Source organism: Aulonocara sp. 'chitande type north' Nkhata Bay, linkage group LG5 (assembly GCF_057382095.1).
Source record: "Aulonocara sp. 'chitande type north' Nkhata Bay isolate Kocher_YH1m ecotype deep benthic linkage group LG5, A_spYH_male_GT1.1, whole genome shotgun sequence".
NCBI lineage: Eukaryota > Metazoa > Chordata > Actinopteri > Cichliformes > Cichlidae > Aulonocara > Aulonocara sp. 'chitande type north' Nkhata Bay.
The window spans coordinates 30341533-30358488 of NC_141348.1; the positions used below are offsets into that span (position 1 = coordinate 30341533).

At 39.8% G+C, this 16956-nt stretch overlaps 1 protein-coding gene across 1 annotated transcript in view; it reads right to left on the reverse strand.

The window, feature by feature from the left end:
* il17rd (interleukin 17 receptor D) overlaps window positions 1-16502 on the reverse strand; it is a 34017-nt gene extending 17515 nt beyond the window's left edge. Inside the window, exons 1-2 of the mRNA XM_086292962.1 lie at window positions 16296-16502; window positions 3419-3473 (exon numbers count right to left, since the gene is read on the reverse strand). Of these exons, the coding sequence (XP_086149088.1) occupies window positions 3419-3473; window positions 16296-16502 (262 nt within the window). The remainder of the gene's footprint in view (window positions 1-3418; window positions 3474-16295) is intronic.
* Between the last annotated feature and the right edge of the window lie 454 nt (window positions 16503-16956).

Below are 16956 nucleotides of genomic sequence, written 5' to 3' on the forward strand. Positions count from 1 at the left end.
AAGAACGAAAAGAGGGCTAAAGTTCACTGCAAACGTTTTCTTTAGCTGTCCCCTTTTTTCTTCCTGTTCGCTTTCCAATTTAAGAAGCATAGGAGGAGGCGCTCACACAAAGCACAGAAAGAAGAGGAGGCTGAAGGAGACCATCACAGTTGCTCCATTTATTTGTGCATCCTCATCTTCTTTCAATGCTTCATCCTTCAAAGTAGAATTATGACAACTTGAACCTACTGTTTTTAAAGTATCAGCTTCAGCTGACGTTCTTCTGAAGCAGATTTCAGTCTGAGTAAAAAAATTAGAATTATTCAATGACAGTGAGGCACTGTCAGATTTCTAAAATGCATAATCTTTAGTTTTGGTTAAATCCTCTGGAGCATGTCACGCGGTTTGAGGCACTCCGACTGGATGCTCAAATCCTGGACATACTGTCAGCAAACGAAGACCAAAGCCAACAATTAGTTACCATTCAGTTAATTTTCTGAACACTTTTGTCAGCTAGGGAGGGCTGGAACCTATCCCAGCTGGAGCAAAATCCGTGGACATAGCTATGTTGAGATCATCCATGGAGAATAAAACTCAAATAAATGTTTTGACTAGCTTTGCTTTTTAAAACTAGGCTCCAGTTTCGGCCCCCTGAAACTGGTGTATTAAGTAAGTGCTGAAACCAGCAACAAAGACCTTAAATCTTTCCTCTCATCAGGAAAGTGTTTCCTAAGGTTATCGAAGGAGCTGAAGGATGGACTTCGATGCAGTCACACTTCTTTCTTATCATGACCAGAGGAGACATGGATTTGTACAGGTATAAGGCACCTGTTCACTTCTATATGAAGCTCGCTATCTTCATATGTCAGCCTCGGTTACACAAGGAAGTGTGATGTCAGGTTTGAAATCATCTGAAAGAGGAGGTCTAATATTGTGGCAAAAATGTTTTCACGATTAATGACGGCTGGGACGTGAGCAGTTTATGGGTGCGTCTGTAAGTTAGAGCTACAGAAAATATCCCAAACACGACACTGGACAGGTATCTGACAGAGCTTACAAATGTACGGTTTTAATTTGACAAAATATCCAGGAGTTTTTAAAAATCCCGGACATCACAGTTTTTAAATGTGCATTTGTTTGAATGTGTGGATTAAAAAAAACATTTTGATCACTGGTGAGAATTTCCCACAGCAGGATGGTGTGTTTGCAGCAAAGATGATAAACCCATCACCAAATACATAAATAAATAAATAAATAAATAAATAAACTATCCTCAACGTATTGCTGATCCTACAATCCTTTCTAGGGAACCTACTGGAGGTCAAAGGTCACCCTGCTTTATAATTCCCATGACATCACTTCCAGCAAAGAGAGGGTGTGAGAGAGGAAGCCTCTGGCTCTCCTTGATCCTCAAACTACTGAGGTGTGACACACACACACACACACACACACACACACACACACACACACTCTGATTGTCATGCTAAAACACTTGAGCGCTTCACTTTAGCTCCAAGCGTGTTTTCATTTCATCTGATCTTCAGAATTCACATGATCTTCTGACCTCTGACCCACACGTCATTGCTTACATAATATGTGTTAAAGCTAGATTAAATGAAAATCAGAGAAATGGAAGAAACTCCCAAGACGACCCTCAGACAAAAGAATCACATTCTGTTAATAATGCAGTTTGACATTTTGGGTAATACGGGGTGATTTGGTTTAATCTGCAGATAAATGTCAGCAAATACAAACCTACATAATGTTAGCGTAGCATAAGTGCTGGAGACACAAGGAAAGAGCTGACCTGACTGTGTCCAAACACAGGGGAGGAAATCTTTAAGAAATCAGACTCACTCTAATTTTTAAAAAACTGAACCTGTGAATCAACTCAGAATCACTGAACACAGGAACTGCAGTTACGGCACAAACAGTTAATAAATTAAAGCTGCTGCTGCACTTTTCCCTCATGCACAATTTTAAACTAACTAACATCTTGGACCTTACAGAAGGAGGAAGGAGGACTTTTTACATTTATTAGATGAAACACGGAATAATCTCCACCAAGGTTGAAGTTGTTGTCCACTCCATCCATGTATCAAGTCCCTAGATCCAAATACAGGTTTTCTTATTTAAATTTAATCTGTATTTATGACAATATTTTTCTCTATCGCACAAATATAACAATTTTTTTTTTCAAACTCCTCAATCAACACGAGCAAACTCCATAAAATAGTTAAACCGCATGTAGTTGTTAGCTGCAGGGGTTGCAATAACACTGCAGACAACACACACACACTTTCTGAGGGATCTGAAAGCGTTTCCTCGCTCATGGTCACAGACAAAGAAGGGAGGGAGGGATCGGCCACGGTTCAGGAACTTGACTTTTACAGAGAAAAGAACAAAAGAAGAAGAGGAGGCGCAGGGTGGTGGTGGAAAAGGTGGAGGAGGAGGACAGAGGAGATGATGTGGGCGAGGGTAAGGAGGGCTTGCAGATTTTCATATCAAATATGACAGAAAATAAACTATTTTATGATCAAATTGATCTTTGTGAAAGATTTTAGGTTTACCCTCAGAGGAACGAGTCACACCTGTGGAGGATTTTAAGTGTCAAATACAAAACGATCTCCATAAAATGCCTGCATGAAAGCTCTCTTCTAGTCTGTAACACTTCAAATTTGATATTATAATGTGATTTTATTTGGATTAACTAATAAATACCTTGAAATTCAAGTTAGGTAGAGCAAACATAATCAGAACTAGATTAGATTATTTTTTGTTATATATTCTAGAGGCTGATGTTAAACATGGCCAGAGTCCAGTAATGAGGTCTGCAAATTTAACTGGTCTTAACACTTTGGACTGTTTTTTGCCATCTCAGTCTCACACAGCTCAGCTCATTAAGTTCAAAGCTCATGTTTACAAGGGGAAGCCAATCAGAAAGAAGCTGACTTTGAGGGGTGAAGAGATGAAGCAGCTTCTTTTATACATGGACTTGCTACGACCCAATGTAAGATAAACAAGGATTATAATTGAACAGCAACACATGGAGTCTACCTCAACCCCCCCCCCCCCCCCCTTTCAGACAACATCTGATGACCTTTCTTGTACCCATAGTGACAAGTTTCGACACCTAAGTATGTATCAATAAAAGTGGTTTCATGACCATTAGAATAGTTTACAGATCATCTTCTTGCAAACTTCTGATGAACACACAATTATTTTGTTCTGTAAGCAGGCCTGAAATATGACGGACACCAGCAGAGCTTCGATGCTTCCTTACTCCTAGTATGCTTTTAATGGGTAAAGATTTAAGAGAGTACACCTGATGCAGACAATGCAATGTGCAAACCAGAGGAAATGTACCATGTGTGCTACAATTTTTGCTACATTTAGTCAGCCACTTTGTGCAGATTTACGATGTTTAAGAGAAACTCACTGTCGGCTCTGAAGGTAACGGCCAGCCTGCGGCCTCCATCTGCACCTGAAGGTACCTGAGGGAGAAAACAGAGATATATGAGACATATGAAAGTAACCACTCCTGGTGACAGGCGTGAAAAAGCTTAAACTTTTAGCAGAAGATTATGCAAACCAGTCACCTAGCATGGCTGTTTCACTTCTTTTTAACAAAATGACAATAACGGTGAACAGACATTAAGTCTACTTGCTTTCTAGCCATGCAGATGTAAAAGCCATGACTTGGTCTTAAGATGGTGTCAGCAGTGGAAATCTTAGCAATAATTACATTTTTGTAAGATAAAAGCTGGCGCCTGAGAAAGGTCACCAAATCTCCATTTAATAGACGGGACTGGGCTATCCTTGCAACCTCACCCATGAGGTCTATTTAATACAAAGAACAGCAGATACAGTAACACATGATGAGCAGCAAGATAAGACGAGACATCAGCTCCCTTGTGAGCTACAATTACCCAGAAGCCCATTCTCCATGTTCCCACACAAAGATGAGGACTTTCTTTACGCATGTTTCAGCCTCGACTGTTTCAGCAGTTTTACGGCTTTGACCCTTTTTTATGTTCTCACACACACACACACACACACACACACCCACCCCTCAGGTTTATTACAGAGGTGTCAGACTGGTCTCACACACCTGAAACCAATCAAAGAGACACCCAGCTGAGTGTGTGCGAGTGTTACTGACGGTGTGCTGTTTATTAGCAGCCACTGTACCTCACAAATACAACCCATCCATACAAAAAGACACACACACTTTTAATGACATACTTGTGAAGTCCCTCATTGTCCAGATCGCAAAACACCTAAAGGCAACACAACAATGATAAAAATAAATAAATAAAATAGTCCGCACAGACACACACAACGTTTCATCTAATCATGTTTGCATTAATCATACGCTGTGCTTTAAGTTGGCCTCTGCTGTATGAACTTTGACCTTTAGAAGTTTATATGCTGCAGTGTGTGCACGTGTCCCGCTGGCAGCATGAACTAAAAGGCTAATTAAAAATCAAGGGGGACGTTTTTTCCACCAACAGCACAGAGGGAGGAAAAAAAAAAAAGGGACTTCCTGGTTTCTTGCACTGACCCACAAAAACCTGGTTTTGCATGGAACTACATTTTTGCTAAAAACGTACGAGATAAAGCATAATAACAAGTAAATAATTTTACATCACAGGTCAAGTACTCATTGCGAACACACATTTAAATTCCTCAAATTCACTCTGGTATGAATCAGTTAGACGTTACAAGTTTGTCAAGTTTTAACAGCAGTGTCACCACAGCCTCTGTGACTGACAGGTTGAGTTTTCCGTGTCACACCGTAGCAGTAAGCACTGTTTACGGTGTTTGTTTACAATGCACGGTGCACGGTGTTTGTTGCTGAATTCACTTGTCAACAGTTATTATTTTGCTGTGCTGCAGTGGACAAACTGACAAGCATCAGTGGTTTTATTATGATTAAATAAAATAACTCATGAGAATCACACGTTGTCTAAGAAAAGGGAAAAATAGTTTTTTTAATCAAATAAACAAACGTAATATTCTAAAATGCAAAAAAATAAATGTGCCGTGACGCCGCTGCTGGCACTTCTTAAAGTCACCAATGTTTACTTAACTTGACTATTCAAGATATCAGACTTCAGTCATTCTAATTTTTTTATATTTTTTTCTAAGTAATAGTCTATTTAATAGTGATGTCTTAATACATAAATTATAATTAAGACAGTACTTTTGATCCACTCCTACTCTGTTATGGGTTTTGCATTACAACATTTCCTGTATCTCTTCAAACACTCCAGCATCTTACAGGACAGAAACACTTGACTTGGCTCTGATCTTCACTGTCTGACAGTCCATTATGAATTTATTTGTTTCCAATCCAAAGCAAATGTTATTTTGGTAAGCAAATTTAAGGTTGATCATTTAACATGGTATAAACATTGTGTCTTCAATAATTAACAAATAAGTAAAAGCCATCCAATTGGGGGTCAGGCCCAGACTGACTATATTGGCCATCGTGCAAGGGCAGAAAATCTGCAGTGGCACTAAGAGAAAAGTGAGGCCCATGCGACAAGCTTAGCTACAGGAAGAGCAACGAAGGGCCAAAGCAGGCATCCAACCTACACCTCGACTGCGTACCATTCAAAGCTGAACAGCTAGCAGACCTCTGTTGATCTGAAGGTAAAAAGCATCGACTGGTTCACCTACAGAAAAAAAATGTTGTGACATTTACTGAGATCCTGTCAAATAAAGGCTCCTTTTTTTTAGTCTTTTTGGGTCAAGGTGAACAAAACAGCAAGAGACAAAGGCACACCGGAAAGGAAAGGGGTGCACCTAATTTATAAAACAAGAATTGGAAATTCACTGGTATTTGTGTAGCACTTTTCTAGTCTTACTGAAGACTCAACTTACTTGAGACTACAAGGTAGATTTAACCATACATTCATTAAGTGCTTTACCCACCCAGCCCTGATTCTAAGGGGCTAAATCTCAGCGTTTAGTAAAAGGTGTCTTGTTCATTTCACACTCCAACTAATGGCAACTCTAAGCTATCCTAAAGTTACCCAGCTGTGTAAAAACACCTGGAGTTTTTACTAACTTGCATATTTAGATAATTCAGAATTAACGAACTATTTCTACCCCTCTTCACCACCAGTTAAACCGCCCACCGCTGTGAGTCAAACTTTAATACTTTACAGCAGACACACACACAAAAAGCTTTTTTTTCCTGTTGCCAGGTGTTTCTCACTAGTAATAATCATTATGCTTCTCCCCTGCAAATATCCACACACACAAAAATACGCACATCCCCTGAGGCCCGAGCAGACATGAATCCACATCAGTAAACAACTGAAAATACAAGTAGTTCATTATCACTCACAATAAATGACCGGATGAGCAGCTGTTTGACATCCTGTCCGCAGACACATAAACAAACCAGTCCAAAAAAAAAAAAAAAAAAAAAATTCACTTTTTCAGACAAGAAGAACAAAACTCTTTAAACAACATAAAAACTTTTGAAGAAACACTGAATTTCCCTTGGGAATCCCCAAACATCACTCACACACACACACACAAAATCAGTTCCTGTGGTAATCAGACAGCTAATTGCAGGCTCAGTTAGTTGAAACAGTAATTAATCAGCGCACACAAGGGAGGAAAGGATCTAAGGACTCAGGAGAGGAATGGGGGAGTAAAGGATGATGGGAGAAGTAATGACCGAGCCTGCAGGGAAGGAAAAAGGGAAGGAAGGAAGGAGGAAAGAAGAGAAGGAGGGATCTGATTAAACAGGAACTTCTTCAATTACAGCTTTTAAGGTTCACTTAGCAGACTTCTCCTCTGCTTCGTTTTGTTTGGGCCAGCCAGACCAGTTCCAGATGTGGGGACAAACTCCCAGCTGACCTCTAATCAACATACTCCTCCTGGGCTGAAGCATAAACAAAAGTTCCGTTCAGGGGAGGAAGATTAGAGCTGCACGATGAGCTGAAGTGCCTGCAGAGCAGAGCGTCTGTCAGGCACCATCACTTATGATGCTGCTCACTTGTTTCTCAGATATTTTCAGATTTAAATCACAGATTTCAAAACGCAGTTCCATTTAAGCTCATGTGCAGCTACTTGGGTTTAGACAACATTTTTTCCACTTCTTCCAGAATTCATAAATGTCCATCAAGCTGCAGTTCAGGCAGCTCAGGTCCTAATGTTCAGACTTCTCTCCAGTTTTGTCCATATGCTTTACTAGGGTGTAACATGCTCAACAAAAGGGGGGTTAAAACCTGGTTAGCAATCAGTCTTCATAGAGTCATTTATGTTATCTTATCTTTATCTGCTTGCTAACTCTGCCGTCATTGGGTATTTCCGTATTAAAATGGTCCTTGAATTCCCAAAAGCAAACAAACACTGGGCAAAAGCAATCACCACAGAGTTAAAAACAGTCCAAACTCTTTCAGTGTTGCTGTTCTTCCAGGTGCTACAATAAAGTTTAACATCCTTCCATCAATGAAAAAAGAAGACGTAAAGCTTTCAGCTGAATTGCAGGCAGGAAGTCTCCATAAAAAGCTGACTTACCATGTACTAAGTGAAGTATTTCTAAAAATCATACAGCACAACTGTAACTTTGAACTTCACATGTAATGATGGGCTAACTAATGGTTAGGCTAATATACACATTAGATATGCTACACATGGACAGTGCTAATAAAAAGCTGAGGAGGCCGAGAGTTTTTCCAGGCTCGTGGTAATTAAAAATAAATAAATACAAATAAAACATGAGACTAAGCTCTTCAGCACATTGTTAAAGCTGTATTTATCTTCAACACTTGGTTTCACTTCACTGAAAATAAAATAAAATAAAGTTCTTTGTCTATTATAACTTCTAAGTCAATGCTAAGGGAGCAGCAAAACCACAAACATAAACAGCAGTAGCTTACAGGAAATGTGAAAAGCCTCTACATGTCTTTGACACTGCCCTCAGGTAACTACAACATGCAGATGTGGATCTCCAAAGCTCTGAGCAGCACCCGGAGGCTACCAGCCCACTGCCAGGCCTGGATGTTAATATGCCACAGTAATCACAGCTGCTTGTGTGATGGTCCAGTAGGCTGTACCTTAAACCAGCCATCCTACATTCATGCCCAACTGAAAGAACCTGAGGGATGAAGATGGAGCTGGTTCCCCTGTTTTATTTCTTTCAAAACTGCTAGGCACGATCAATCAACATTCAGAGAGCTCCAGCTGTTATTTCAGTTCATTCAGTCTAATCAATAAATATTTGTTTAGATTGATCCCAAGGAATGATTGGGACTGCTATGATAAAAATGAAGTGTGCTTACATGTGGTCGGGGACATCTGATTGCTTTTCTTTAAGTGAAAAGTTGAGTTCGATTACTCCTATCATGTTAATCATGTCAATATTATTAAGCTATAATTGATATATTTTTACTCATCTCCCCTCCTGAGTCCGTCTCTGAGTATTTGCTTCTAGAGAACTTGTTTTCTGCACGCAGATGAGATAAGACACAATACGACCACTTTTTAGCAATTCTGCGAACTTCCAGAGACTACCCCACCAAAGAAAATGCTCCTTTATGGCAACTACTTCAAAAAAGCCACCTGAACCTTTTTATCTTCATTGAAACTTCACTGAGGATTTCATTGCACACAAAGAACAGCGAGACCGTGTGAAGCTGATGAGGTCCTTGTTCATGCAAAAGCCTCGAGGCTAAAAACTCAGCCCTCTTAATGTCTTCCTGCCTTTTACAGACAAACACACACCTCCAAACACTTCCATATGGCACAACAAGGCCGCTGATAACAAAGCGCCTGAGTCGGAGTTGGATTCAGTCTGTGCTGGTCTTGTAGGATCTTGTTCACTGTGTGTCAAATACCGTTTTGGAGCAGATGCAGACTGTCAGTTCTGACGAATCGCTGCATCATCATCGTGATCATCATCACAGGGGAAAAAGGCTGTTTTTGAGGCGGACGGAGACCTTTAATCAACACTGATAATGTACTTTCCTTCTATCCTTCCCTGTAAACTGGTATTTTACACAAGAGAAAATTATGCACTTTATAATTATTATGATCACCTGGTGAACTTTGTTTTTTAAAATCATGTCAGGACACATGAACTGTGTTGCAAAAGATTAAATCTTTCTGATGTAATGGAGTCATGTTTTATTTTATTCTTCTATCAGAAGAAAAGTTAAAGGATTTATTTTTAGGGCTTTGGGAGTTTCAGCATGGACTGAGAAATAGTTTAACTTCATCCTCATAAATCACGGGAGAGTGATACTGATGAAAGAACCAGATACTGTTGAGACACGGAACAGATATTCAACATGCAATGCATAAAACACACCAATCCAACACACTATGAGTGTTTTTTAATAACTCAAACTGATTCTTGCATAGTACAGTTACATTTCAATCCCCACTAAAGCATATTTAATACAAGGCAGCCAGTAAAAACACGGTTAAAACTGTTATGTTGAGATCTGTTCATAGATTCTGTTCAGTCAGCGTGAGTAGGATGGATGAAAGTGTTCCACCTTAAAAGTGCAGCTAGATTGTTGCCTCCACATGGCACTGAATTGAATCATTTCACGCATTTAGTGTATAAGTTAACCAGTAAAGATGAAAAGGCAGCAAAATATTCTGCTACTTATTAAATATACAAGATAGTAAAAGCCTAAGACTGAGGAAAGATGGCTATAGCTCAGGGGTAGAGTTGCTCATCTACTAATCAGAAGGTTGGTGGTTTGATCCCCAACTTCTCTTGTCTGTATGTCAAACTATCTTTGGACAAGACAGTTAACCCAAGTTGCTCCCCAATGCTTGCCCAATAGAGCACTTAATTACAAATGCAGTCAGTTGTCCCCGTGTCCTAAAGATGGGGTTGTTGCCACATTAATTTACACCTTTTAGCTGATTTTCTCATTCTATTATAGTTTTTCTTTTAGTAAAATTTACTAACAGCAGACCTGCTCCTTTTTCAAGTTAACAGGCTCGCAGTTTGATAGGAAACCCTGTGGGATCATAGATTAAGTGAGGAAGTGTGCATCCATCCGGAGAAAGAACATAGAGGAGAGGGTGCATCGAAAGTGAGGAGCATGTACTTGTTGATAAAGATGGTCAGACATGCTAGATGAAAATTGGAGACACAAAGTATTTCGCAAACAGGCTGACTTTGGTGAATCATCTTTAGAATTCAAATTCAAATTCAAATTTTATTTGTCACGTACACAGTCATACACAGTACGATATGTAGTGAAATGCTTGGACAACTGCTCGTGACCTAAAGAAAACAAAAAAGGAAAAGGCTATGAATAAGATAGGAAATAAATATGAAAAATTTAAAAGGGTAAATTTAACTAGGAAGGAATAAAATATAAATTAAGGTTAAAAATGAAATAACTGTACAATGTAACTAGAAATGACCTAAACCGTGCATCATCAACGACTCTGGAACTGCCAATCAGTGAGTGCAGTCCAGTCAAAATGTTTTATTAATGGCTAAACATGGAGAGCAGGAACGCACGCATCTGTTGTCACATGACAAACTGCTGAACAGGAACATGAAATCATGTATGATCTCGGTTCAGCACCAAATCCAGAAAGAAAAAGCTGGAAACAAAAGTGAGGTCCAACAATACAAACTCTGTGTGAGTGTGAGCTCGGGAGCAGCCAACCAGAGATTTCCCACCGCAAGAACAAAACCTGCGGCTTCCTCCTCCTGCATGACTGCTCCTCAATGTCCCCCAACCCCTCCCACCCCTCTTCATCAGGACTCCTCCTCCTAACCCAGGAGGAGCTGCTTCACTCCCGCTGTGACGGTTTGTCCTTTAAGAGACTCTGAGCAGGCCAAATCCTGACTTCCTTTGAAAATACACGACCTAGACAACACTATACATGTGTAGTGAGTGACGGTCCAAATCTATAGAACGAGGTCATGTGACGCTCATTTGTTACCTGAGAAAACTCCATTTTAATTTCATTTAGGATTTTAACATCCAACATCTTCCTTTCACTACAAAGTTCTTCTTTGTTTGAAGGACATAAAAATACACAAATTCTCCACCACCACCACCGTCAGGGGGCCATCTCTTTGCAACAAAACTGACTCTGAAGGAAGAGCTGTGGCCCACTTTTACACATGAGCTCCTGACAATGTCACAGGAATCAGGTCGGGACATTGTCTGATGTTTCCCTTTCACACGTGTAGCCACACAGCAGGAGAAACTGCACGCCCAACACGTTCTCACTTCTCAAAGTACACTACTTCCCAAGTAGAGACTCCATTAGCTTGCAGTGATTTGACCAATTACCTGCTCCAATTCTCACAGGATTAGTCAAACCACGACAGACTTTAGACGATGGAAGTAGGAAGATCCACCGAAGATCATTTATATTTCTGTTAAGGTGTCTAAAAAAATTAAGATTTGCAGTACATGTGTTGAAATGGTTATTTAAAAAAAAAACATCTTCACCCAGAAGAATAGCAGATACTTAGAATCCTAAATGGACTAGTTGTTATATAGCACTTTTCTTCTGTACTGGAGCACTCACCATCCACACATGCACTTTTTTCTTTACCTAAGTGCTTTCACATTCTGAAAAACGCAACATAGATCAACTGGAGGTACCAGGGAGACTTTGGCATGCAGACCGGAGCTTAACATCATTCACTCATGAAGACATGAAGAGATGGAATCACACTGAGGCAGCGTGAATCCACAGAAGAACTGTGGCAAGTTTTCCAAAGGTTTAAGAACAAAATATTAACTCAATAAATCAAAACTGTTCGTTGCATAAGTTTTTAAAGCATCCTCGCTTTCCTTTTATTACCTCGTACTTCTGCTCAGGGCTGTTTAGGACATTTCCAGCGCATACGTAAGTAAAGTTCAAGTTGTAAAACTCAGTTTTTCCTCAGAAAGCCTCAGAGGACAGCGATGAAAAATATTTCCCTGAGCTGTTTTATGATAGAGGTGGAGCTCCAGCACTCACGCTTCACCTTCTGCCTGTTTCAGCCGCCAGAAATCAGAAAACACACGTTTCCCATCCGACGCCTACCCAGCCATGATGTCCTCTGAGGCTCCCTGATGCCAAAACCACACCGACGCCCTAGATATGTGACATGGTTTCACAGGGGAAACCTTATTTGAAAAATGATGGCAGGGTAGAGAGACGGGAGGATGAAGAATCCAGAGAGGGATACAGAGAGGAGGAAGCCGAATGAGTTACTTCCTCCGCTGAGACAGATGTGATGGCTTCAGCAGATGTGTTTCACTACAAAAAGAGATTTTACGTTGACTTAAATCGTCTATCATTCTAGCTTTCTCTGCAGTAACCGGGTTTCTGGATGATGTAGGGAAAAAAGGAGGTTTCCTCCATGAGTTTCAGGATTAATATCAAACCTCCTTTTAACACATTTGCAATTTAAAAAAACAAACCCTACTATTTATCCATGTAGACAAACACAATTGTTTTCACACATAAAAGCTTGTTTAATTGTTTTGATGAATACTACACCATCTTTGTAAAAACTGCAATAGTCTTGCAAGGCTCCAGAGGGAGCTGAAGAAATCTGAGCAAGCAATTTAAAGACCGTTAAAATAAATGTAGAGGCTTGGAGCTTACAGGCTACATTAGCTAATTAAATTAAATAAACTTCATAGCATCATTAGAGGCACTGCAGCCAACATCTGGATTACAAAGGTTTCACTGAGTTTGACCAACATGTAGCTCTTCAAAGCAGGAATGTTGAGTAGGTTTATCAAAAAAATCTGATATTAATCGATACTAATAAACAGATGAGATACTTATTTGCAGGAGTATTAATGCACAACATCACACACAATTGCTACAGATAGGCAGGCACACAGCCCCTCCCCTCACTAGCAGCTGAAGCAGTTGATCTTGACGCCACAGAACAAATGTCATGAGCAATTTCGGGAGGTCCGTAAAGTATTAAAGACACATCGTAAATGCAACCGTTAGTCTGACAGCCACATTAGCCATCTGTTAAGTTAGCAGCTAGCAGCTAATAATAAAATGATAAGGAGCCTTAAAGTCGTGCCCATCTGTAATGTTTAATGTCTGTAAAGTCTACCAGCAAAAAAGGACAGCAGCATCCTGCTTAAAAAAAAAACAAAACAAAAAACCCCCCAACTATTTAAGCAGCAACTGATACCACTGAAAATGGTATTGAGTATTTTCCGGGATATCTGTACCGAGTGATTAATAATCACCTCTGTCAATCCGTGATATTTATTATTGAGCGATTTTTATATATATTGTTCATATTTCCTAAATTTCTTAAATCTCTAACATATTGTATTGTTAAATAGTCTGTTTCTGTTACTGGTATTTATAATGGTGCAACTGTAACCCACATAATTTCCTTAGGGATTAATAAAGTATGCTGACTCTTATTCTGAGTCTGATAACCCTAACAAAAACAAAAAACAAAAAAAAAAGAACGAGTACCATCTGCAAATGTTTCAGGACCAGAGACTGGGTATAAAAGATTTAGGTAGCTATAGTGACATCACCCATTGGCTTAAGACTGTGTTTTGACGCCTCAAAGTTTGGGTTTTTCTGGTGCTTTTCTGCTTTCAGAAGTTACCAGATTTGATCAAAAAGCTTCAGTCCTAATGGATCAGCTAGCACTAGCAAATTGGGTTAGCTAGCTGAAATACTAAGATTTTACTCACAAAAACTGAATCTCAGACTTATTGCATGCTCTGTACCATTAAGTAAGCCAGAATATTAGTCTGATGAAAATACTCTACAAGGCACCAACAGCTTGAACACAGAGTAGATATACAGCTCAGTGACACTAGGTGAGGTCTGGCATTCACAGCCTGTACCTGGACACACGACAGTCAAAGCAGCCACGTCCCTAACAAAGGAATGATTCCCAGTCTCTTCTTCATATAGCTTAATAACTTAGCACAACACAAAGGTATCAATATTCTACTGGAAGTGGAAAATGTTGGACAAGCGCATCCTTACATCATCCATGTCACTGGACTGTGGGAAGAAGATGGAGTGTTTGAAACCAAGAGGTTATTAAAATGACACTTAATATCTATCCTGAATCAGGAGCCTTTTCCTGCATGATGCTGACACGTAAAACTAGCACACACACACACACACACACACACACACACACACACACACACACACAGCTCTAATAACCTCACACCTGTAGAATAGCAGGCCCTCACACCCCCATCCAGCAGCCTTTGAAGTGTGTGTGAAAGGAGAGGAAGCAGAAGAAGAGAGGGGGAGGTGGCAGACTGTGTGTGTGTGTGTGTGTGTGTGTGTGTGTGTGTGTGTGTGTGTGTGTGTGTCTGGGGAGGGGGGGTGAGTGAGGGGGGGGGGGTATATTGCAGGAAGGAATGTTTCAGCAGAGTAAACAGTGTGAAGCTTCCTGTAGAAAACACTTCAAAGCCAAAGAGGAAACCAGGATAACACACACACACACACACACAAGGAGAGTGAGCATATCAAAGGCATGTAGGACTCATCTATCAACATAGGAAAATTAAAACCTGCGGAGTGGACACACATGCAACCAGAGAAACTTTTATTTCACTTAAAAAAAAACATGGAAACAAAAAACAGTTTCTTAACACTTCATAATAGAGTTATTATTTTATGGAAGATAAACTGACAAGTATATTCTAACTTCAATTTCTCCATTGTGAGAGGTTGCTTATCTTTTTTGTCATATATGACAGTAACCAGAGTATATGATCAGTGTAAATAATAGTCAACACTAAAAAACCTGAAGACGTCACATTTGGCACTCTTGGCAACTTTAATGAGCCAAATTTAAAATAAATGACTGAATAATTGAGATGGGTTTACAGATTAACTGGCAATGATTGAAACTCATCAGTTAATCTTAGCTTAGTCTGTGCTCCCTGACCTGTTGGTGTGATTCAGAGAAAGAAAATAAAAATCAATATTTGAAAGAAATAACTATTGACAACTCTCCCCTGCCTTTATCAATTTTTCTATATTTAGTTGTTTAATTATTTAATTGTGCAGCCTAAGCACATGATACAATTTTACTTGGCCAAAAACAACAAACGTTCAATGTTGAATTATCAACTGCAGGAGCTTAAGTCTAATGGCCAAAAAAATCTACCTTTTTCAGTAATAAAGAAAACCCAACACAAACATGAGGTCCTTGGGACCTTTGAAATAAACTAACATTTATGATGTTTAAATTCATTACAGAGAGGAGGAGAAAACAAGGCTGAGGATAGAAACTATAGAAATTCCCACAAATGAAAAATCTCTGAGACTTGTTCTTTTCACATTGCAGTGAAATTCATGCACACTGGCCTTTACGGAATCTAGAGACTTATTCTGAACTGGCACAGACCAAACACTGGTTCATTCATGGCCAAAAGCAAGGCTGCCGTGAAGTACAAAAGCAGGACAGGCGTTTGGAGGCGGTGGGTCAGCTCACATATTCCTGTTTTCCACATCAATTGCTTTTAAAAGATTACACAAAAGGCAGGAAATCAGCTTTACGACCTACGATAATTTACAGGGCCTGCAAATATCGCCTCGACTTTGGCTGTTGGGGTTAGAGTTTTAACCAAGTGATGTGCACTTTGTAGCATTACATAAATGCCGAACAGGACAAGGGAACACCAAACACTGATGACTAATAATTAAGGATATTAAGACTTGCCACAAAGCGACAAAACTTATATCGACAATATGTTTAAAGCGTTTTGGTTAAAAGCAGAAAAATATGCGTTCAACTCGGCAAACACAACACATAAATATCATCAATAAGGTTTTTTTGTTTATAAACTTTTAAACACCCCCCTTGCTATCTCTTTGAATTACGCTTCCAACCAGACTGGAGATTAGGTAAAGGATAATGGTGTCAAGCAACTAAAATCATTTTTATTTTATTATATGCCGACATTTGTCTGAAGTTGCTTATGAGGGGCTGCAAATTTCCAATAAAAGGAGAAAAAGATAAATTAATTCTTGTTCCAACGGAGTTTGGCTCGCAGCCTTACGCAAAAGACCTGCAGCTAGAACCCCGCAGACAGACAGGTAAAGGTAACGCACCCTGAGATTAAAAACACAGCAAATTAAATAAAAAGCGAGCATAACTCTAACTTCACACGTGAATGTGTTAAACTGGCGGCTTATTCATCAAGAACCTGACTGCATATACTACAGAAGTGACATAAAAACACGACCGTCCCCTAAAACGGAACTTTTTGGACACTTGAGACGTCGCAGCGACAGCTTTAACGAAAAGTCGCTGAACACCAGGGATAATGTTTAATTCTGTGCTTTACCTTAAACCCGCATCGATCCTGATTCGCTCTTCTGGTGCCCGATGTCGTAGATCCACATGGGAAATATAAAAGCAGGTATAAACCGCAGAGAGAGATGAAGAAACTCCGAGGGGCCGCCATTCCTCCCTCAAGTCTGAACAACTCTGAGAGCGAGGAGGAGAGGACGGAGGAGGTGAGCGCGCGTGCATGCGTGTACTGCGCACGCATATCTTTGTGGGGGGACCTACAGGGACAGTTTGGCCAGTACTCACCTTCTTGAAGTGATATTCAAAGGGATTCCCCCCTGTGTTTTTAGGTTCCACCCTTGGATTAGGAAGAAAAGGCTGGGAAATGTTGTTGCAGTACTGATCTGTGTTTGTGTGATTAGTACTTTGGGGATTGAGGACATCTTAGCCAGTGCTCATTTTGAGACATACATTCACAGGCTGGCAAGACTGCAAACTTGGTTTTAGGATTCAGATTTAAGTAAAAGACTGGAAAATAAACAGGTATTCATAACTTACAACTAGTCTTATGTGGTTGTGAGCTTTGTACTTTTGGGGGTTAAGCTCTTTGGCCAGTTTTCACTTTCAGGCCAATTTTTAGATGGTTGTTGAGGGGTTCAGATTACAATCAGATTTAGATCGGGTAAAAGGTTGGGAAATCCATTAATAATTAAAAA